This window comes from Taudactylus pleione, unplaced genomic scaffold (genome assembly GCF_031769625.1).
Source record: "Taudactylus pleione unplaced genomic scaffold, aTauple2 ptg000021l, whole genome shotgun sequence".
Taxonomy (NCBI): Eukaryota; Metazoa; Chordata; class Amphibia; order Anura; family Myobatrachidae; genus Taudactylus; species Taudactylus pleione.
This window is the reverse complement of record NW_028284423.1, coordinates 18,817,538-18,841,298: the sequence shown is the minus strand read 5'-3', so window position 1 is coordinate 18,841,298 and position 23,761 is coordinate 18,817,538. Positions and strand designations below refer to the sequence as shown.

General features: G+C 41.1%; 1 protein-coding gene across 2 annotated transcripts in view; it reads left to right on the top strand.

Annotated features, from left to right (window-relative positions):
• Positions 1 to 2,125: 2,125 nt before the first annotated feature.
• The window catches only part of FBXO8 (F-box protein 8), a 54,354-nt gene continuing 32,718 nt past the window's right edge, over positions 2,126 to 23,761 (top strand). Inside the window, exons 1-2 of one of the 2 annotated variants that reach the window (XM_088448468.1) lie at positions 2,126 to 2,420; positions 15,289 to 15,386. In XM_088448468.1, coding sequence (XP_088304594.1) covers positions 15,375 to 15,386 — 12 coding nt within the window. In that variant the 5' untranslated portion in view covers positions 2,126 to 2,420; positions 15,289 to 15,374. The remainder of the gene's footprint in view (positions 2,421 to 15,288; positions 15,387 to 23,761) is intronic. The other variant, XM_088448467.1, reaches the window with a different exon arrangement.

Sequence of the window (23,761 nt, the reverse complement as noted above, 5' to 3'; positions counted from 1 at the left end):
CTTCCCCGCTGCGGGCAGCTGATCGCCCGTACATGCAGCACGATGGACGCGATATGTCTATGAACGAAGTCAGTCACAGACATATCGCTGGTACACACTGGCTGACGGACATATAATATATTGGCCAATCAATTGATTGGCCAACATATATGCCAGTGTGTATGCAGCAGTCTAGGTTTTAAGGATAGCCATACTTCAGCACAGGTGTCTCAATTAGTACCTGTTATTTTGATTTAACCATTCGTGCTCAAGCATGGATATCACTAAAACCTGGACTGTTATACTGCTATTATAACTAAATTCTGGGTCTGATGTGGAGGTTGGAATAGGGTTCCAATTCGGTTCAGAACCGGAAATTTCCCCGGCGCTGACCCAGGATATTTATGAGTTGGCGCTGTTCACACCGGTGCCGGGTCTGCAGTGACCCGGCTTTTCCGGTGCTGAAGTGGACACTTGAAGATGACGTCATCTCCAAATGCCACTGAAGCCGGCCAATCGGCAAGCATGGGCACGATCCAGATCATCGTGACCCGGATCGCACCATTTACACTGCAGGGTTTCATCGGTCATTCCTGTGTAAAACCCTGCAAGTTACCTGCTGGGTTGGATTGCCGGGTCACTCCACCTGGGCATCCAACCCTGTCCCCTTTTACACCAAGAGCTACTTGGGTTAACCCTGCAATAACCCGGGTTTTAGCTCTGGTGTAAATGGGGTATTATAGTGTGCTTTGAGGAGCAAGGTTTGGAAACACTGGCCTAGTGTATGGGCCCCTTTACTTTGCACCTTTGTATAAAACCATGTTGCACTACAGGTGGGTCAAATTTAAAATCTTTTTGCCCCATGACCCATGTATATAATTTGTATGTGTTTTTTGTTCTTTTTCACGAAACCTGAGCAAAGCATTGTTCTAAAGAATGTTTGTGCTTTCACGATATAATTCAATCTCTTTTTTAGTATTTAATACATTATGGCCCCACTTGTGGAAAATTATAAAGAACTCAGTTGGGAAAGTATAGGTAGGGCCGGATTAAGGGGGGGGGGCACAGGGGCGGTCGTCCCGGGGCCCCCACAACAGAAGGGCCCCCACACAAGGTTAGTCCCAGCAATTGCCGATTAAAAGTGCCCTGCGGTACCTGTTCTCAGACTGGGGCTGCCCAGCTGCTGCGGCTATGTACTGCATGCTCAGGGCATACAGCGCTCAGTGGCTCCAGAATCCCCTCTCCAGCATCACGTGACACATCACGTCCGTGATGCTCATGAGGGAACTAGGGAGCCGCTGAGCGCTGTATGCGCTGAGCATGCAGAATATTATGGAGCAGCAGCAGTGAGTGACAGCGGCCGGTGGTTAGTGCGCGGTGCCAGACAGACAGGGGATGAGTAGTCCTCCCCACACTACTTCCAGTGGCGATAGCCATATAAGGTAGGCATCCCCTTGGTGTCTGTGTGTGCCAGACTCTTCACAATGCCTTTCACCGGTGGTAAAAAAAATAAATGGTTGTTACCATGTGCCTCATATCTAACAACCTCTGGCTCATATCTACTACTGATCATAATAGCTGACGAGGTTATCCAGGGATGTTGCCTCCCATTTATTTGTAGTAGCCAGTACAGTGGCACCATCACATATGTAGATTCCTCCTGGGCTTACTCCCTTATCATTAGGAGCAATAATAGTTTTGCAAAGCAGACTCTGGCAAAGTAAGATCATAGCGTCAGAGTTATGTTCTGTGAAACATTCTAACTTTACACTGTGGGGCAAGTTGAGAAGCATAGTGACAGTGGGATGTCAATTTATTTGGTGGGCCCCCACAATTTAGTTGCCCCGGGGCCCCCACAATCCTTAATCCGGCCCTGAGTATAGGTGATGAAAGTTGCTGTATATAGTCAGCTTATCACGTTCAGTTTTGGGGTTTCGTTTTATGCAGTTATAGGGTGTATGGAATAGATGTGATTCCTTCAAGTCACAGGGAGTGCTCCTGTCAAACTAAAAAGGTGTGTAGCCACTGACATCACATCCTTGCTATTACCAGGACATTACTTCCTGCCCTGCCTGCTGCTAGCATAAAGTGGCCTGTCACACAGAGCGGAGCTGGAAGCGCCTGCATGTACACTGACAGCAGGCGGAGTCCTCCTGATGACACACAACGAACAACATGGAGAGCTGCTTGGGGCAGCGTTACCGTGGCAACACAGCGAGAGGCTTCCTGCAGCCTGACACTAGCAGCAACCAATGTGAACAGCGGACTTGGAGGAACGAACACTTTTGACCCAACCACCTTCTCGTAGCCGGATGACATCACGATCACGTGTCTTTGTGTAAAGGAGAAAAAAAAATCCAGTGGGAGCTTAAAGAAGCTGCTGACAGCAGAGAGGAGAGAGGGAGTGGGGAGCAGAGGAGGGATCGGCCGACGGGATCGGTGTAAGTTTGCATCTCTCTGCAAGAAGTCGCGTGTCTGTGTTTATTATGTGTTGTTTCTGTCTGTACTGTACACAGGAGTATACTGGGAGGTAAACATCACATAGGTTACCCCTTACACGGGCCAGTTGTCACACTACTACCTTGCACTGTGCCCTGGGAGTGTGTCCCCGTTGGGTGGGTAACACATCTGTCCAAGATGCCATCAACTACTGCCCTGTGGGTCGGCAAAGTTGTTATACACTATAGCAAGAGCAGCCCCATATATCACCCATCACCTGATCTCCCCCTTCCAGCCTAGTGACTGCTACCAGCTCTATTCCTGGCTATATGGCCTTTATGGTATGGCATGCACAGTATTTGTGTACATGGCATGTGTAGCTTTTTTATTCCTCTTATTGTAAGGGGCATATTAACTTTTTTTTCTCTTGTATATACTTTATATTTATTTTTTGCTGTTTAATCTATAGCAAAAAATATATTGACATTACTAAGGAGGGAGATGTTTAAACCTTGGATAGAGGTTATCTATTTCACAGTTTACAATAACTCAGAATATTTTCTATAGAGTATACAAATGTAAATTTTACAAAATAAATTTTAAATCAGTATTTCACATATATAAAATTTGCATACAGCGAGTAAAATAAGTATTGAACACATCAACATTTTTCTCAGTAAATATATTTGTAATGGGGCTATTGTAATGAAAAGTTCACCAAATGTCAGCAACAACCCATGCAATCCACACATGCTAAGAAATCAAACCATAGATGTCCATAAATTAAGTAATGTGAAATGACACAGGGAAAAAGTATTGAACACATCAAGAAAGGAGGTGCAAAAAGGCATGGAAAGCCAAGACACCAGCTGAAATCTATCAGTAATTAGAAAGCAATCCTGCCCCTTGTCAGTGCAATTAACATAAGCTGGTTCAGTCCAACTGATAGCCTATAAAAAGGTGTCTCATTACCAAGGTGTCACACAAGAAATATCTCATGATGGGTAAAAGCAAAGAGTGCTCTCAAGACCTTTGCAACCTTATTGTTGCAAAATATACTGATGGGATTGGTTACAGACAAATTTCTAAACTTCTGAATGTTCCAGTGAGCACTGTTTGGGCCATAATCCGGAAGTGGAAAGAACATCATTTCACCATAAACGCCACGACCAGGTGCTCCTTGCAAGATTTCTGACAGAGGAGTGAAAAGAATTATCAGAAGAGTTGTCCAAGAGCCAAGGACCACTTGTGAAGAACTTCAGAAAGACCTGGAATTAGCAAGTACAATTGTTTTAAAGAAAACAATAAGTAATACACTCAACCGCCATGGCCTGTATGCACGCTCACCATGCAAGACTTCCATTGCTGAAGAAAAAGCATGTTGAAGCTTTTTTAAAGTTTGCTGCACAACATTTGGACAAGCCTGTGAAATACTGGGAGAATATAGGGGCCTATGTATCAAAGCTTGATGAGAGATAAAATTGTGAGCTATAAATCACCAACCAATCAGCTCTTAACAAGTGATGTCGGTGGGAGATCTTTCGGCTCTGTTAGAGCCGAAAGCTCTCTGGGGCTTGCGGCCACGAGACCCTACCACAAGGGGCTCGTCGCTAGCCCACGAGACCCTACCACAAGCGTCTCGTTGCAAGCCAGATGGTCGCGATGGTCTTGACCATCGCGACCATCATCCTGGCCGCTCGCATTAGCTGTGGGTGGCATAAAATAAAAAAAAAGACGCCCTGATTCAGAGCGAGCGCTCTGTCAGAGTGTCCGGCTCTGAATCAGGGCCAGAGTTCATAGAAGAGACCCACGGAACCCTCAAGATTTGAAGACACTTTATGTGGTAGAATGGGCCAAAATCACACCTGAGCAATGCATGCGACTAGTTTCTCTATACAGGAGGCGTCTTGAAGCTGTCATTACCAACAAAGGCTTTTGTACGAAGTTTTAAATAAATTTCAGTAAGCGTGTTCAATACTTGTTCCCTGTGTCATTTCACATTATTACATGTAACTTAATTTATGGACATCTATGGTTTGATTTCTTTGTATGTGTGGATTGCATGGGTTTGTTGTTGACATTTGGTGAAAATTTCATTACAATAGCCCCATTACAAATATATTTACTGAGCAAAATAATGTCTTCAATACTTATTTTACCCGCTGTAAGTGAGTGACCACAATCCTGCTCCTCTGATATTCCCCCCCAAAAAATATGGTCCTGCATTCATTCAAAACTATTATACCATTTTATTAGGTATTCTGGAGGATTTTTTTTCCATTTTCCCACAACTGTCAGAACTCACTCTCTTTCCTTGAGATCCTTTCTGCAGCCCAACCTCAAGGGGTTCAGGGCAGCCACCCAGACTGTGATCGGTGATCCTAATATGGATGCCCACAGTCTGATGCTCTGAGCTCTTTGCAGCTGCGCCTCCTCCCAGGCAGAGCCACAGCAGTGATGCTGGCTTCTCTTCTTGCAGAACTGTAAAGTCCTGGAAGAAGTAGTCTTATGTGCCTTGAAATCCTTTATTAATTTTTTAAGTGTGTGCTGCTTCTTTCAAGTGGAAATATATATAATGCTATAATATTTTATTGATCTGTTTGTTTGTCTGGTTATGTATTCAGACACCACTGCACTGATTGGGATGAAACCAATGCAAGGTGGTCCAGTTGTATCCTGGCCAGGTTTTAGGGGGGTTAGGGTCCTGTTGGACAAAACTTCGACTCGGGGAGTCTGTTCTGGGCCTTCCACTGGATGGATTTGGACTAAAATTTTCCAGAGTGGTAACATTGGATCCCAGAAGACACACTAGGGGGGGGTGAAGTCCTGGTCGGACCTCCCATTGGGACGCTGGCCAGAGCTTTAAGTCGGGAAGCCTATTCTGGGCCTTCCACTGGATAGACTTGGATGAAAACTTTGAAGAGGGGTGGCAATTGGTCTGGGATGCCTAATGGAGTGGTTGGGGTCCCGATTGAACCTCATGGCGGAATGCGCCGAGAAGAGCTTTGATCCAGGGAGCCAGTTCTGGGCCTTACATTGGATGGATTTGGACGACATCACATAATAAAACTTAATAACTTGAAGATTTAAACCCGGGCAACACCGTGTACTTCAGCTAATATATTATTATTGTTTATTTATATGGCGCCACAAATGTTCTGCAGCACCTTACAAAGTACATAACCAAAAAAGTGACTTGCAGTGCAATACAATGCAGGACAAGGATAATTTACATTGGTGACCATAACACCCAAATAAGCAACAGAGCATAAGCAACCAAGTGTTTAGGTGCCCTAGTGGGGAGTAAGAAGTAGATGAAAATAAAGGAAGGAGAAGCACAAGAGGCTAGAGGGCCCTTCTCGCATGAGTGTGTGTGTATATGTTATGAAATTAAGTGTATTCAAATTGGTCACAAAACTTCCAACGTTTCGGGGCTCTTGGGCTCCTTTTGTCAAGGTGTGAAAGAAGTGAAAATTTTACTTTATATTGAGTGAAGAAGTGACTGCCCACTGCGTGCAGGAAAAACAGACCGGCCTCTCCGTCTCCGTAGGTGCTCCGGCGCTTCCGGGGTCGCGTAGCCATGGCAACCTGACACGCGTGACGTCACTAGTCCACGACCCCGGAAGCGCCGGAGCATGGACGGAGACGGCGAGGCCGGTCTGTTTTTCCTGCACACAATATAAGGTACGTTTTCACTTGTTCACACCTTGATAAAGGAGCCCAAGAGCCCCGAAACGTTGGAATTTTTGTGACCAATTTTAATACACTTGTGTGTGTGTGTGTGTGTGTGTGTATATGTATGTGTGTGTATATATATATATATATATATATATATATATATATACACACACACACAAGTGTATATATATCTGTCAGGTCCATAAATATTGGGACATTGACAGAATTTTCATATTTCGGCCTCTATTCACCACCACAATGGCTTTGAAATGAAACAAACAAGATGTGCTTTACCTGCAGACTTTCAGATTTAATTTGAGGGTAATTACATCCAAATCAGGTGAACAGTGTAGGAATTACAACGGTTTCTATATGTGCCTCCCACTTTTTAAGGGGCCAAAAGTAATGGGACAAACTAACAATCCTAAATCTAACTTTCACTTTTTAATACTTTGTTGCAAATCCTTTGCAGGCAATTACAGCCTGAAGTCTGGAACGCATAGATATCACCAGACGCTGGGTTTCATCCCTGGTGATGCTCTGCCAGGCCTCTACTGCAAATGTCTTCAGTTCCTGCTTGTTCTTGGGGCATTTTCCCTTCAGTTTTGTCTTCATCAAGTGAAATGCATGCTCAATCGGATTCAGGTCAGGGGATTGACTTGGCCATTGTATAACATTCCACTTTTTAGCGTTAAAAAACTCTTTGGTTGCTTTTGCAGTATGCTTCGGGTCTTTGTCCATCTGGACTGTGAAGCGCCGTCCAACGAGTTCTGAGCATATAATATTGCCCGAAACACTTCAGAATTCATTCTGCTGCTTTTGTCAGCAGTCACATCATCAATAAATACAAGGGAACCAGTTCCATTGGCAGCCATACATGCCCACGCCATGACACTACCACCACCATGCTTAACTGATGAGGTGGTATGTTTTGGATCATGAGCAGTACCTTTCCTTCTCTTGGCATCACTCTGGTACAAGTTGATCTTTGTCTCATCTATCCATAGGATGTTGTTCCAGAACTGTAATGGCTTTTTTAGATGTTGTTTGGCAAACTCTAATCTGGTCTTCCTGTTTTTGTGGCTCACCAATGGTTTACATCTTGTGGTGAACCCTCTATATTCACTCTTGTGAAGTCTTCTCTTGATTGTTGACATTGACACATATACATCTACCTCCTTGAGAGTGTTCTTGATTTGGCCAACTGTAAATAATTCTTCTGTCATCCACCAAAGTTGTTTTCCGGGTCTTTTTGGTGTTGCTGAGCTCTCCCGTGCATTCTTTCTTTTTAAGAATGTTCCAAACAGTTGATTTGGCCACACCTAATGTTTTTGCTATCTCTCTGATGGGTTTGTTTTGATTTTTCAGCCTAATGATGGCTTGCTTCACTGATAGTGACAGCTCTTTGGATCTCATATTGAGAGTTGACAGCAACTGATTCCAAATGCAAATGTCACACCGAGTATCAACTACAGACCTTTTACCTGCTTAATTGATAATGAAATAACGAGGGAATAGGCCATACCTGTCCATGAAATAGCTTTTGAGTTGATAGTCCCATTACTTTTGGCCCCTTAAAAAGTGGGAGGCACATATAGAAACCGTTGTAATTCCTACACTGTTCACCTGATTTGGATGTAATTACCCTCAAATTAAATCTGAAAGTCTGCAGTTAAAGCACATCTTGTTTGTTTCATTTAAAAGCCATTGTGGTGGTGAATAGAGGCCAAAATCTGAAAATTCTGTCAATGTCCCAATATTTATGGACCTGACTGTATATATGTATGTATATATTACATTTTATTTTAATATTTTTATTTTTTTGCATTTCTTAAACTTAGTAGAGTTTGTTAGCTACATATGTCCCCAACATTTTTCTTTTTTTTTTTTTTTTTTATTACAAAACTATTTTGGGTACATCCTGAAGAAAATACGAGCCAGTTAATTGGTTAAGCCTGAATAAGTACAGAAAAAGCATGAAATTTCTATTTTACATTCAGAATCATAATTCACCCATAAAAGTTACATGATGGCATATTATGTACATTTTTCAAGTATTCCACTTTTAATGGGGTCTTTGCGTTCTATATAACCATTTCTACTGTATTTATTTTCTTTAATTTAAATGGCTTACTCCTCCTTAGAACTGTATATTTTAACCCTTTTATGTAAAGGAACTTACCTGCCCCATATCATTGGTTTGTTACACTGTCTATTTAATTTTATGTAATGATTCTTCCTTCCTTCCTTCCTCTTTGTAATGGTTTCCATAAAAAACTGTAATTTTCTCAATGCCGCTAGGCTTCTAATCTGGAGTTTGGCAAAATGTAACTACCAAGGTGTATATCCTAGTCACCGTGGTGACCTGGCAAATGGATTTTGTCAGGCCTAGTCTACCGGAGGTGCTCCTGGCACAGGTGAGGGATACACTCTGATTTGCTGTGAGACTGTGGAACTCACAGGAGAGATTTGGTCAATTTAAAACTGTTCTCAATGCTGCTACCCAACTGTCCTGGGATTGCACCTCACAGGCAGCACAGGAGGGTCATTTTTCTCTCCGAAATTACTGGCTAATCATTTTTGGATACATTTTCAAACCCTGTTTTAAAGCTGGAGCACAGAATTATTGGCTTCATTGTGTTGGCCAGCAGGGCAGTTGTAAAAGCTGTGATTTCAAAGAGTTCTTGTATGCTGCTTCCTCTGTAGTTCAAAGCGGGTTCTTTGTTGGTCTGGGTGGTGTTGGTGTTTTTTTTTTTCTTTATGTAAAGGAAAGCTGATAGTGCTGGCATTCGATAAAAAGTGTATTTAAAGCTCTTGCTCTGACTTACATTTTTATTTTACTTGACATGTAAATCATGGTCATTTTAATGTCCTCATACACCCATGTTATGTTCTAAGTTGTTTTAATAAACAGTGAAACGCTACAATCCCCCATTTTCACTGTATTTCTCAGAATGCTTTTTGTATTTGGAATACTCATTTTACATAATATATTAAAGCTTTAATAAGAACACTTGGTAAGAATGACGCATCATATATAGAAAAAGAGCGTTTTAACTGTAAACTAGTCTAATATTAAAATTTAGGATAATTTCTAGGGATGGATTTCTCTAGTAACAAACATTTAAAAATCCAGCACAGTCCTCAGAAATGATGGACTGATGGCTACTATGTTATCACTTGGCCTGTCGCTATTTATTCCTGCTCTGTAGTAACCTCAGGTGGAAACTGGTCCTGAATTGCATGCACTAATGAATGCTTACATACACTTGGACAGTGTTTAAATAAGTGAATAATTTAATTTTAGACCTAAGACTAATTCCTAATTTGCTGTTGTCCTCTGCAGGCATTGGAGAAAAATATCTATTTATAATTTGGTGCAGAAGGTCATTGTTATCATTCCTTTCTTTCATATCATCATAGTTTTACATTTTTGTAGGTATGATAGCATAGACCATGTGACGCCTGCATTACATTCAGCATTCCTTAAATCTAGGTCATTCTCTAGGAACACTCCTTCAGCTGTAATGAGTACACCAGATTTATTACTTGGCGTCTTTGTTGGGACCTTTAGAACCGTAGGTGTCCATTTACTAGGGGTAGTCTGAAGTGGGACTGTTGCCACTGACTTTTTTTTTTTTTTTAATATTAGTATTACTCACGTCTGCTGCCTTTTGGCCCAACATATCTTTACTGTAACACTTAAGTAATGATATGAGAAAAGTACGTAGCTGTTAAGCAACAATGCTATACTCCTAGAGGCGGTGACATCTGATGTCAAGCTATTAAATAGGCTTCCTTTTAGGTAATGTAGAGTTTAATGTTTCTATATGCTCCCTTTATCAGTTTTCACTGAAATGTATTGCTTTATTTCTCTGCTTTTCTTCAGTGTTGTGTAATTTTACCTCGCATATTTATGGGGTGAAACTTAGCGAAGATACTGGTTGCAAAGTTTCGGAAGCGGTTCACTTTGTTGAATTGCCCCCCAAATGTTGCATTCCCTTGTACATGACTTAAGCTGGATACACACTATGCAATCTGTCTTGCAATACTCTGCTCCGACGCGGATCAGAATGATATATCACATGGATCATATAGTATGTACATCGGATCACACGTGCACGCCGGTCGTTCATTGCATCGTCCCGTATGTTGTGCTGCACAGCAGATGGAGCGATGCAATGAATGACGCCATGCCGCTAAATGCAGCATGGAACTATATATTACGCAGTCATACACCGGACCATGTAGTTGTAGTACGTACGGCCATCGCGTTATATCTGTTCATCCCGTTGTGCCAGTGCTGGGTACATCCATCATATAGTGTGTACCCAGCTTTCCTCATCTGTGTCCATTGGATGTTCTCATCCCCAGAACAATTTTATCCATATTCAAGGACAGCAAAAAAAAATATAAAGCTGCTGTAATTATAAAGTTTTGGGTGGGGAAAAAAATAAAAGGAAAGAAGACAAAACAATTTAGTAACTGTTACAGTAAATTGTGTACATACAAATAAGGTTGAACTTGGAAAACCTTTTTAAAGTAGGACACTACTTGTGCAATATTTAATAAGCAAATGATTCCACTATCTGAAATGTGTTGAGGCATTTTTTCCACATGAAAGGTAGCCCTGTGCCTATTGGCTGAAACACATAGCACAGAGAGAGAAGGCTTGTTTGTCTCTAGTCTTCATCTAAGTAGAGGCTTATGTACTGTAAATCCTGGTATGGATTAATGGCACACAGGCTGTCCACATGGATTGTGCTCAATGTAGGTTAATGAAATAATGGGAAAAAATATCATCTTCTGTATTTTGCACAGTAAAGATTTTAAGGAATGCTTCAACGGCTTATACATTCTCGATTACATTTTTACATTGGAACACCAATATTTCTGCTAAAACCTATAACAATTTTTTATTTAATATACAGTGTATAATCAATTCGGTTGAATCTCGCTTTTTGCTGTGAAGTTTATGTTCAGCAGACCAATAAAATAAACATAAGGTACAGCCGTAGATACAATTTCTTTGATTATGGGCCTCATTTATCAATGAGTTATATCATTCACGAATGACAAAACTCGCTGCGCATGATAATGGTGCTCCAGCCAATTAGCTCCCAACTGACTTATGTTTGGAAAATGACAGTTTGGAGCTGATTGGCTTGAGCACCATTTATCATACGCAATGGATTATATTGACTAAATTTACCTTCAGATGATAAGTATGCAGATTTTGTGTTTGGAAAGCCCACCGATTATCTGTTTTCAATGGACCTTTGGTAAATTCACCCATCAGTGTAGATAATAGCATGTCCTAGCTTAAATCTAAATTTCAGTGTTTTTTCAGTGTAAAAACAAAGCAACCCAGTATTTGTTTGCTGTATTCTCTGCATGCAAAATCAATATGCTTTTGCAACAGGGATTGTTTCAGATGCAAATCGTTCCTTATTTGCTCCTTTTTTATTATGCTCGTAACTCTGAATTAAGCCCACATTGTGCCTTGTCATTTGTTTATGAATGGCGAAGCTCTGCCTTGTGGCATCAAAGATATAAAAAGAACAATAACAAATGGTCGCATAGATCTGGACAATACGACTACTCAATACCACTATGCAAGGATACCTAGGTTATTGACATATAGAAATATGTAGTTAATTACGTTATCTACCTACAGCTCTTGCTGACATGTATCTGCCTATAAAAAGGAGTCATTGTACAATAAACCTTGACCTTTGGGACAAAAATAAATAAAAGGAATGTGAGTTACCTGATAAGATGCAAAACAGAAAGCAAATGTGTAGTATCTCTTACAGTATAAGGTTTTGTAAAGTAGCACTGACTCTTTTCTAGGTTTTCTTATGCTGGCCATACACCTGCACGACCAGCATAAGATCAGATTCACCTCACGATTCCCCGGAGCTTCCTGGCAGTCCCGACGGAACCATTTGTTGTTTTTCTCTGCACATGATCTGTTGTACGATCGATTGTGTGCCTCACACGCTCATCAGGGAAAAGTCATTGAAATGACATGAATGGATGCACGATGCATCATCGCATGGACAAAATACACAGTACGATCTGCACACGATACGATGGATAATATGGGCTGTACATCTGATCATACAATCCGTTTTAGGAGCTGCGGGAGTGCGCATCTGATCGTATCCTACTAAAAAAAATATACGATTGCTACACGATTCATCGTACGACTCGTCGAAATCAGCCAATCGTGCTGCTGTATGGCCAGCATTAGACCCAATACCTCTTTACATAGATCACTGTGAGCTGTTAACTTATCATAATAAACACATAGGGCAGTGTTGGCTAACCTTGACACTCCAGCTGTTGTGGAACTATATATCCCAGCATGCCCTGCCACAGTTTTAGCATGCCCTAATAGCAAAACTGTAGCAGTGCATGCTGGGTTCTGTAGTTCCATAACAGCTGGAGTGTCAAGGTTAGCCAACACTGACATAGGGGCATATGTATCAAAGCTTGATGTGAGATATAAATCACCAACCAATCTGCTTCTAACTTAAATTTCATTTTATAGGCTGTGTTTTAAAAATGACAGTTAGGAGCTGATTGGTTAATACTTTTTCTCACAATTTTATCTATCCTCAAGCTTTGATACATAGGCCCCTTAAACCCTAAATATTCATATCCTCTGATGTGCTCTTGTCTTGTATAGTGAATGGAAATAGGCATGGCAATATAAATCAGTATTTGTTAATGTTACTATACCCACTCACATTTTACTGGCATTGAATTTCTGTTCGTTTTGTGGGTTCTGTCCACAGGTAAAATAACTGAAGATCGTTAAAATGTGAATGAAAACACGTCACCCATGCAATTTCATTCATGTTTTTACTTAATTATATGCAGCTTACCGCCAGTTGGTATGTTGCCTGAACCATCATTCTTTTGATGTGAAGTATAAGTAGGAAAATATTATTGAAGCAGGGTAAAGCTGCATACACACACAATGATTTTTTGAACAATTATCGTTAAACGATATCGTTTAACGATAATCGTTTGAAAAAATCGTTCACTTTCTGAGTCAAATCGTTCATGTACGGTCACGTTTGTAGTCCATTCAGACTTGTCAACTCAACAATTTTCATTAAGGGAATATGCAAAAATCGTTTGTAGTTCAAAAAAATCGTTCATTACACTTTAAAAAATCTGACAGAAAATCGTTCATAAAATCGTTGGTAACAAAATCGTTGTGTGTGTGTGTATGCACCGCAACTGGCATTGCTCTTGTGTTTTTTTTTTGGTGCAAGTAAAAATGCCAGTGCAAACACAAACTCCTCGTGGTTTAGAATTTAAGCATTGAGCCTTCTTTCCCTTCATGAATAAAAATAACTTGACCTTGCCCTTTCATTTTAACCCCAAGGCCCAATGGTATGTGTACACTTCAAATGTCTGGAGAACATGATTAAGGCTCGTGATGTCTGGCTGATGTTGATATTCGCTGATACAGTACCTGGGGGGAAATTTGCTAAGTGGCAGGTTTGCTGGGAGATTGAAACCAATGGACTTTGCAGGCAGTTTGAAGCATGAAAACCACTCAATTCGTTGTTCAGTGGTTTTGAAGGGGTTTGAAAGCTGTGGTCATTGTGGTTACAATTGACCAAACTGCTGGTGTATCGTTAAAAAAAAAACTCACTGCATTTATCTGGCTCTCCAGGAGAGGAATCACAATACACTTTTATAAAAGGTAACAATTATGTATTGAATAAGGAAGCCAAAAACATTGATTGGACTTTTTGGAGAAATATTATTTTATTAATATTATAGGGAGGAAAATATTAACTCATTAAAGAGTAATATTTGTTAATGATTATATTAAAGCAGCAACATTAATTGGTAATTTTTATGATGTAGGCAACGTTTATATAGCCCTAAAATAATAACTGTTGTCCAAGCATTTAAACTGGATTCTCTATAGTAAATCTGGGGTTTGCGAAACTACTGGGAAATACCAACAAAAACCAGCGCTTAGTAAATTTACCCCTATCCGTCATACATCAGTATAACAAGACCAAGAAAACCGACACCAGGCATACTAAATACTTGTGTACACAGAAGTAAAAGTTCCCCCATATACCATTTCTCTTTTACTTATTGTAGAGCAGCGAGTGTCAAATGTTTGGTTCAATAGTTACATGCTCCCATCTGTATTTATTGCATTGTTGTCATTGAGATTGAGGAGTTCAGTCAGTAAAACACCCAATTACGTGATATTATACCTTTTCTGTGGAGTTGTAACATAGGCATTTTATTTCATGAAGACGTTGTAAATGAATCATGTTGCTTTTACTTTGAATCAAAGTAATGCAGCCTATTTATTTAAATCTTTCCTACATAGGATCTGATTCTGATTTGCATGTAAGTCCAAAAGCAGACTCATCTGGCGATATCATCTTTAATTATTTAGTGATCACTCTAGGTCCGGCGTGGGGTAGGGGGCTGGACTGTAGAAAAGGGGGCGTGGCCACAAGGAATGGAGCCATGTCTTTAAGACACGTCCCCTTTTCATCACTATTGGGGGCGTGCCCAGCATGCTGAACTGCCCCCAAGCTCTCCCCTCTCTGAATAGATGGCGTGCACATGCACTATACCATGCATACTCACCTTGGCAGAGGCTCCATGTGCCACCAGTTGTCTTTGTCCTTGAAATGAGCTTTTCAGGGTGGTAACTGGGCCTACCATGCGAACGTACAGAAGAGATCCGTGTCGTGGGCATGTAGCCAGAGTTCCGTGGTATTATGATCGCACGTATGCTGTCGGGATGCCTGTTTCTGGCGGATCTTTTGCACCTAGCATGGCGTAGGTGTAAGTGCCGATACTAATGATGATGGCCGTGGACTGAAATCAGTACATGAAGCCGTATGGACACTCGTATTAGCATAAAGTAGTGAGTGTGGCTCTTGCAGCAGCTTTGCATCTGACTCCGAATCGGGTCCATAATGTTTTACCTTTAGACTTATTAGAGAATGACTCGGTGCCTTCATGCCTCTACTCACACTTGCTCATTTTCATGTATGATCATATGTAATATAACAGTTTGAATTTATAATAATTTTTTATTTCTACAGCTTTTAAATCTTTTGCTTTTATTGTGTCTGGGTTACACTTTCAGTGTGCAGTTCTGTTTATGAAGTGTGTTTGTTTTTCTTTTAGAGCTTAGAATGAAAGTCATGGTGATTGGTCAGTGTCGGTAGACCATCAAAAGAGCATGAACACGTGTTGAGGAGCTGCAACATTACATGCCATTTGAAGTAAGTTGACTTTGGATTGACAGGTATACAGTTGTCAAGAAAAGTTTTTCATTGCATTAATGTTTTTCATTGCATTTTTGGTGGTTTTGGCCACTGGATTTAAAGGGGCAATATTATTAAAGACAAACCTTGCTTTAACCACTGAACTGGCTAATTTCCCCCCCTTCCAAGTTTAAAAATTGTTTATTTTTTCATTTTCTTGTTTAATTAAATTTAGAATGGATTGAAAATGTATTTAAAGATTTTATTGAAAAAAATATTTTTGTGGAATCTTTCATACCACCATCTCTATAGGCTGCCATTGTAATTGTACCTCCCACTGCCCAAGTGTTAACAGATTCCCCAAGGGCAGTAGGTCCTCGCTGGTATTTTCCCTGCCTCCCTAGTGGAAAGGGATCCCCAGTGGCAGATCCCTCCCTCCCACCAGTGTCCATAAGTACCCACCCTCTTAGTAATAGCAACCCCTCCCCCATGTGTCCCTATATACATACATGCATGTATGTGTGTATATTCAGTGGTGGTTGAAAGTTTGTGAACCCTTCAGAGTTTTCTACATTTCAGATGAAATTTGGCCTAAAACTGAAAGATAAGTTATATTGGATCATTTTCCTCAATAAAAAAAATGAACATGTCTAATTTTTCTGTCTCCTTTGTTTGATTTGGTTCTCCTTATCTACTTTTAGGACTTGTGTGAAAAGGCAGTTTTAGGCCAAATTTCAGCAGCAATATAGAACTTTCTGAAGGGCTAACAAACTTTCAGGCATCACTATAGTGTGTGTGTGTGTGTGTGTGTGTTGTTGTTGTTGTATACTGTATAAAACTACTTCTTGCAGGACTTCACAGTCCAGCAAGAAGAGAAGCCAACAACAGCAGAAGGTGGATCGCCCATAACTGCTGTTACTATACCTGGGAGGAGGATACAAACAATAGTAGAAACCCTGGAGTTGAATGCAGTTGTGTACGCATGTAGAATTGTGAGTTTGCACCTGTATGAACCAATGTTGCCGCACTACCCCTATCCAAACACTTGGTTTCGTAGCCGTTATCATTATCAGTGCACACTTGCACCAACCTTACCCTTGGTGCTAGAAATTTATCTGAAAACCGACGTATCTTCCCATACCTGCAACTTTCCACGTCCTTGCTGAACTTTGCATATGTTCAAACGTCCTGTAACACCCCTTCAACCACAACTGGAGATTCGACTGAGTTATTTACAACTCTGAATCGCTCGTTGATTTGTATGCTCGGCTCCGGTGCATAAGTGTATGAAAATCTGACTTTCATTCATCTCTGTCTCCTTTTGCTGCCAGCCACATCCAAAAGTAAGAAGTAAAAATATTATGACAAACTGCAAAATGGTGTCATTTTTATAATAGGTGCCGTTAATAGTCACCAGCATGTGAATAAATAGTAGCAGGCTTATCTGATGTGGTGGCGATTCCCCTGTTGATGCAGTGGAGTATTATTGCCATAAGGATGTAGCCTGTAAATATCAGAACACAGGAGGAACCATGCAGTTTCAAATGTATACAGTAAAATGTGTATGGAAAGTTTATCTCAAACTTGTGAGCAGTATAGAAGGTATACAATCTGGAAGCTGGCTGCCTTAATACCGACAGCCGGCTTCCCGACTGTCATATCCCGGCGAGGGTGAAATGCCGGGTGTCTAGATGTAGACGCCTGACATTTACCCGACGCCGGCGCCCGGCATCCCGATCGAAGGGATGCCGGGCATCGCGAGCGGACAGCCGCGTGGGGGTTAGTTTTAGGGCACCCGGGGGGTGACTTAGGGTTAGACAAAATTCTGTGAGGGCGCATTTACACAAATGCTTCCTATGGAATGAAAATTCACCTTTTTAGTGGCATATGTTTTGCACCTAGTATAGAGCAGGTGCTAGTTGACCGTGATGACTACACGCGGGGGGAAGGGAGGGGCCTGAGCAGGCTCTCTTCTGGCTCCAGTAGCCCGGCCCTTCACCCGGCTGGCACGTGACCCACTCTGCCGACCGTGGCAGGTGGGGATTCTGGCTGGGGCGGTACACCTGTCAAACCGTAGCGCAGCTGTCCTAAGGTGAGCTCAGGGAGGACAGAAACTTCCCATGTAGCAGAAGGAGGTATAAGCGTACACATACAGTCACATCATCACAAAATACAACTGATTTACTTCCAACTGTGCCTCTGGTGCTAAGTGAGGTATAAGTGATTTCAATAAAAGATATATATTATTTTAAGACACAAACAATTTATACAAATCCTTATTTGACACTACTGTGTGTGTGTGCGTGTCTGTTTTATAATCTGTGAAAACTGGAAAAAAAAAAAAAAACTTGTTTCAGTATAGTGTGCAGTTGTGGTGATAACATTTATCTCAATGTTTAAATAACCAAATGTACTATGAAAGAGGACGGTGGTCTTGCTGAGACCAACTATATCAGTCCCTCTCTGCGCTTTCAATCACTGCTTTCCCCATAAGACGGCAACACACAAACTTGCACGCAGTAGAATTGTACAGTTATATGGTGGAATCTGGGATGTGGTCAATATCCCAGCAAAGTGGATGCCAGCACTTACAATGCTGGCATGCCAACCGCCAGCATCTCGAAGGTAAGTAGTGGGGTTAGGTGGAGGGTTAGGCACTAGGGGGGAGGGATAGGTTTAGGGTGCGGGGAGGGGGAAGTTAGATTTGGGCACGAAGGAGGGGTGGGAGAAGGGGTGAAATACCGATCGACGGGTGTCTGTATCCTAACCCTGTCGGGATCACAAGCGCCGGCATCCCCTACCTGACCGGTGAAATCTAATGGAGTACAAGTTGTTGTTTTTTGAAAGGTGAATTTACCTCAAAATCTAAAGTGTCAAATTTATTTATTTATTTTAAACTTTTTCTGTATCATAAAAGTGTCAGATTTATTTAAAAGGAAAATAAACCTGGTTTTCCATTCAAAAAAGTCTATGCTGTAAATCTTATACCAAAATCGCAGGAAAATGTGCACTTTTATAAACTCGTACCCTATTATATTACTCCCATAGTCTGATCATATTGCATTGCGGTTATGCAAGAACAAAAAGGCAAAGGATGCTAGTATATTTGGCATTACGGTAGATCGGGTGAGAGAGTTTATTTCTGTTTTACATGACTTTTAATCAGTTAAATATTATGTCTAGCTCAGCCCAGGTTTCAAGCCCCTGCCCCTAACATCCCCCCCCCCCCAAAAAAAAATTAAAAATTTACATTACTAGTCAGGACAAAATAAGACCGTAACTAAATGCTGTACAGAAAAATCTATATTCTGCAGAACTTTCTTTATTAAAGGAAAATAAAAGTAAATGGCGACCACAGCCAAATTATCTTTTACTGACTTAATATCCTCCATCCCCCGATGTTTTAAAACAAAATCATGTGCAGAAGGTAGAACGGATTTCCTCCTCCAGGCATGCGCCGGATAGCAAAGTTAAATTCAATTGCAGAAAACCGCTTAGTCCACATGCTCAGCGCTCTGCGTCATGAGTGATCTTTGTCCACTGCTGGTATTTATGCCCACTGAGAGGATGGTTGGGTAAATGCCTCAAAGTGAAATATTACCACTGAGGAGTAGACAAATCTATTGACAAAGGGAGCTTATTGCCACTTTGGTCAGCGGGCGCTATTCATCAGTGGGAACCTATGCACATGGCATGAGTGGGTAAAACCAATAGGTGTTCTATTACAACTAGGGGGGAGGTGGTGGTAATTTTACAATGTGGACATATGGAGACAAGGGGTGCTATATATACCCCCTACTTTCATGCTTAAATTAGTTTTTTTTTGTTTGTTTTTTTTACCTAAATAATAATGCTTGCATACCACACAATAGCCATCTTCTCTATATCCAAAGGATTGGAACACTTTACTCTAAATCTGGTTTATTTTGGGGCACGCCAAATATATGTATTTTTGATATAAACTGGACTGCAAATACAAAGTCCGACAATGGTGGCTATAGAACATTTCCTATCAAAGGCTCTGAATCTGCTTCAATGATATTAAATATTTGTAGAACCCCAGCCTGTAGCTTTTAGTTCTGTTAGCTTTCAGTCTAGTTCACTCTTTGTTCACCATGGTAATTGCATCTGTTTACTGTACCTCTTTTTTTTTTTTTTTTCCCCTACCATCTAAACAACATTGTACTCTTGTTCAAATGTAAACGGTCTCTACCTCATTTCACCTCTCTCGGCTGTCACAAATGTATGGGACAGTGAGGTCTGCACAGTGTCTCACAACTAAAAGTGCCAGCCAAGGCTACTAACGCGGTAATTCTGTAAGATCAAATTGCCTGTGATCTATATTTAGCACACTCGTCTACCCTTATAAACATCTTACACGTATTTGTACTGCAGAGGGCTTGGATTAAACATAATCTGCATTTTATACATCTCTGTTAAGGAAAGCACCAGAGAAATCGAAAAAGCCCAGAAGGATTCTTGGGTAGAATTAATAAATATAAAATGAAGAATGCACATGTATAGAAATTACAGTCACACACTTACGTTATTCAGCAGCTAAACTCCAATTTCTATCTAAAGTTAGTTCATCTATTGATAGTTAGCATTTGCATTAACTACATACTGCTCATATGGATTAGTCCCAAAACAACCAGTTTGTGAGACAATACACATCCAGTTGTATGTGCCCCAGAAATACATTGACCAATGTTTTCACACACTCGGCAAACTTCTTAACCCTGCTGTACCAAATCTGACTGCATGAAATCCAGAGACTGCAAGCATAAAATAAATAATACATTACAAATTATTTCGAGGACAATGCACCACATAAATGTTTTCGGGACTTTTTACATACAGTAGACATAGAGAAGTAGTTCTATGGTAAGTATTGTATGTTTTCATAAACTGTGAATACACAAAGGACAATAAAGGTATTTTCCAAATCGCAAAATAAGTGGGAGTAGAATACATTTCTGCTTATGCAAATATGTCTCAATGCCCTCCTACTTATTCCAGCTTTTTTAGTGACCCTTGTAAAACCCCTGCATGTAACCTTCTGTTTGTCCAACTGGAAATTTGCATGGTTAAAGTAAAACATTGGCTAATATATTCTGAAGCCATGACAACACCTATTATAGTGCAATAACAGGCTGTCCTATCTACCTGTAGAGTAATGATTGTTGCTAATGCAGATCAGGGTCATTTAGTGGCTGCAGGGCTAGAGGCATAATCTTAACATTAGTATTTTTATTAAATCTGAAATATATTCTGGAATCTAATACAATGTCGGTTTTAAACAAGGGTATGACTCTTCAAAGACTTTTTCTTGAACTGAGTATTCTTCAATGTTTACATTCTGGAACACATTCTTTAAATATTTATACTTCACTTCAAGCATTTCCTGCAGTATGAACTCAATGCAGACTCTGAGAAGCATGGACCAGTCATTTCTCTGTGGTCCATATCTATTTAATGTTTGCAGATGATGGATGAGCCTGTACTGAACGACTGCTCGTTCAGTGCAGGCTCATCACAGACTGCTAAACGACTGCACGATTACAATGTCGTAATCGTGCAGTCGTTTTCATGGCTGCTAGTGGGTAGGTCCCTTTTAGACCCGTAAAGGACCTTGTCATATCCAGAAAACAAGGCATAGCAGATAGTAAACATTTGGGTTTTTCCTTAACACACTGTTTTTTGTTTTCTGCGAATTAGTTGTTTGTTTCCTCAGATTTACTGGGCTGTGTGTGGGTTGTTTTGTATGTTTGCTTTAATTTTTCTGATTTGTGTTCTTTTGTTCCGTGGCTGTCTGCTATTTTTCTGATCTCAGGCTGGGAAGGGGGAATCCAAATTCATATTAAGGGCCATATTCATTTAGGGTGCGAAAAGCCATTATTGGCGATAATTAATCACTGATGATGTAATTTTCGCCATTTTTACTTTTCCCCATAATCAATTTCAAAGACTTTTCACAGGTGCGAAAAGTCTTTGGCAAAAATTGGGGATAACTTTTCACCAATGATTAGGTGGCGATAAAAAGTGCAGAATTGGTGTTTTGGGGGTACAAAGTAGAAAAAAAAAAGTACCTGCACCCCTTGCAATGTCCCCTAAAGGTATTCTGTGTAAAAAAAAAAAAAAAAAAAAAAAAAAATGTTCAACAGGATACCCCAAACAATTTACTTGAATTTTGGGGGCAAAAAAAAAAAAGTTGGGGGACAGACTTATAAACTAGCGAAATCGACTCAGGGGGGATCCCCAAGTATGCGGCAGGTGTTTTTTAGAATGCGGTTGGTTGCGGCAGGTGGATTTTTAATTATTTTTAAAAGTTCACTTTAGGGACTTAAAAATATGCTTGCATCCATATTCATGTACCCCAAATTTGATGGGACTAGTTGTTTTCTTTTTTTTTTTTTTAAATTGATAAATGATATTCTTCACCACTTTGTTAAAGATGCATTTAAGCACCTGCCGACACCGTTTAAAAACCCTAAATGCCTTTAGCAGGGCTTTTCGGGGGTACCCATAGTGATCCCCCATGTTAGTACATCTTTTGGGGGGTGACAGGCTGATTTCCCCAAAAAGTGACAGGACTTTTCGCTACTTCCCTTTCTGCCGGGTCCCGTTTTCGCTGAATCCTAATTGAATGCGGGGATACGCGGGCACGCGCCCGATACTTTATTCCCAGGAAAACGTGCGATGATGGTGAAAAGTCTGGCCCCGGACTTTTCGCCTCTAATTGAATATGGCCCTTAAGGTGCTATCTGCTCCAGCTGTCAGTCTAAATTGGTAGTGGGACAACTAGGTGCTGCATCCATTTGTGCAGCCTGCAGATGAGTTGTCGCCCATGCCAGCGTGTGCTACATCTGTGCTAGCTGAATCAAGCTGAGCCAGGTCCATAATTGTCTCCATTGCTCATATTGTTCAGCTGGTGTCTAAATCCCAGGAATTTGATTGGCCAGTACAATATGGTTTCATGGCAGCCCCAGGAGGATCCAGCTTGAGTTCACAATTTTGTCATGGTACTTGCAGATCGCTCTTCTTTACACAAACTGGAGTGTCTGCTGATTCTCAAAACTTGGAATAGGTCAAAATCTGTCCCTTTTTAACCACTGTGGATGTGGTGCATGCAAAACGCTACGTTACAGTGTTATAGCCACTGACACTGTAAAGTAGCGTTTCATACAGATACACCCACAGATGCAGAGAACATAGGCATGACACATAGCACAAGCAGCTTCTGCTGATTAAAATGATATCTATTCGTGTCACTGTGGAAATAAGACGCATTTGCAGGTAAAAAGTTGCACTACCAAGGCACACAGAGCTCCCGAGTTATGTGTGGCGCGACTTGAAGCGCATGGAGGATAGATGTATGTGGAGATATGTCACAGGGACTTCCCTCCCAGACAGTTTTTCACCACAGGACAAGGTAACCCATTTTGCTATGTGGGATGTCATTCAGGGCCTGATTCAAAGATGGACGCTAATGCCACCTCTGCTGTAAATTTGTATGCAGCAGCTGACATCGCATCGGTTGCAGATCAGTCGATAATCTTCTTCTGAGTAACCCTATGGTCGTGCAGAATGGCTGTGGGAACTGAGATGCCACCACTATTTGTACTGCGCATGGGACCGTAGTCACAGGCTGAAATGAGCCCTGAAAACAGTCGTGACACACCTGCGTTTGAGCCGCCACTCCCCTGTTACCTCCCCCAAATGCTCCCTGACTGTCAATCACACTGCGGGCAAATTCCCACTGCAACCGTGGGCGGTGATGAAAGTCGACACGTGCAGTGAGACTCTGATGCATTTGCAGACCACAGATAATCCCACAACTGCGTAAACAACGCCACTGAGTCCACGTCTGCATCAGGCCCTCAGTCCTTACCCTCAAGGGTTGTCATTCCAGTACCGAAAATTTAAGTTTTACTCCAGTCTCTTCCTCTTCGTCTTTCTGAATTTGAATTCCATCAATACTATTCATGTCTCAGGTGTGTCTATGGACATCAGGGAACATATGATGTGGGAAGCCTAATATAGCTATCTTGTCTTGGGGATTACTAATTTATGTCACTTCTATTTGGTTTTATTGCAAGTGTTCATAAAGGGCCATGGTTTAATTTCTTACCTTGCCCATCTTTGCTTCAGACCCATGTTGTGGACACCGCATGGATCCCAAATGTATCTGCAGAAGGACAAGAGAGACCTTGCTTATTAACAGATGTCTGATTTTCGCATGATAGACTTGGAAAAGATGGCATTGATCTTTGAGGCGGTCCAGTTTGTACAGTTTATTTCAAATGAGTTCCATTTCCAAATCATATTGTAATGGAACAAACTTCACTATCTTCTGTGCAGTGAGATCTTCAGTCTTTCGACACAAGTATGTC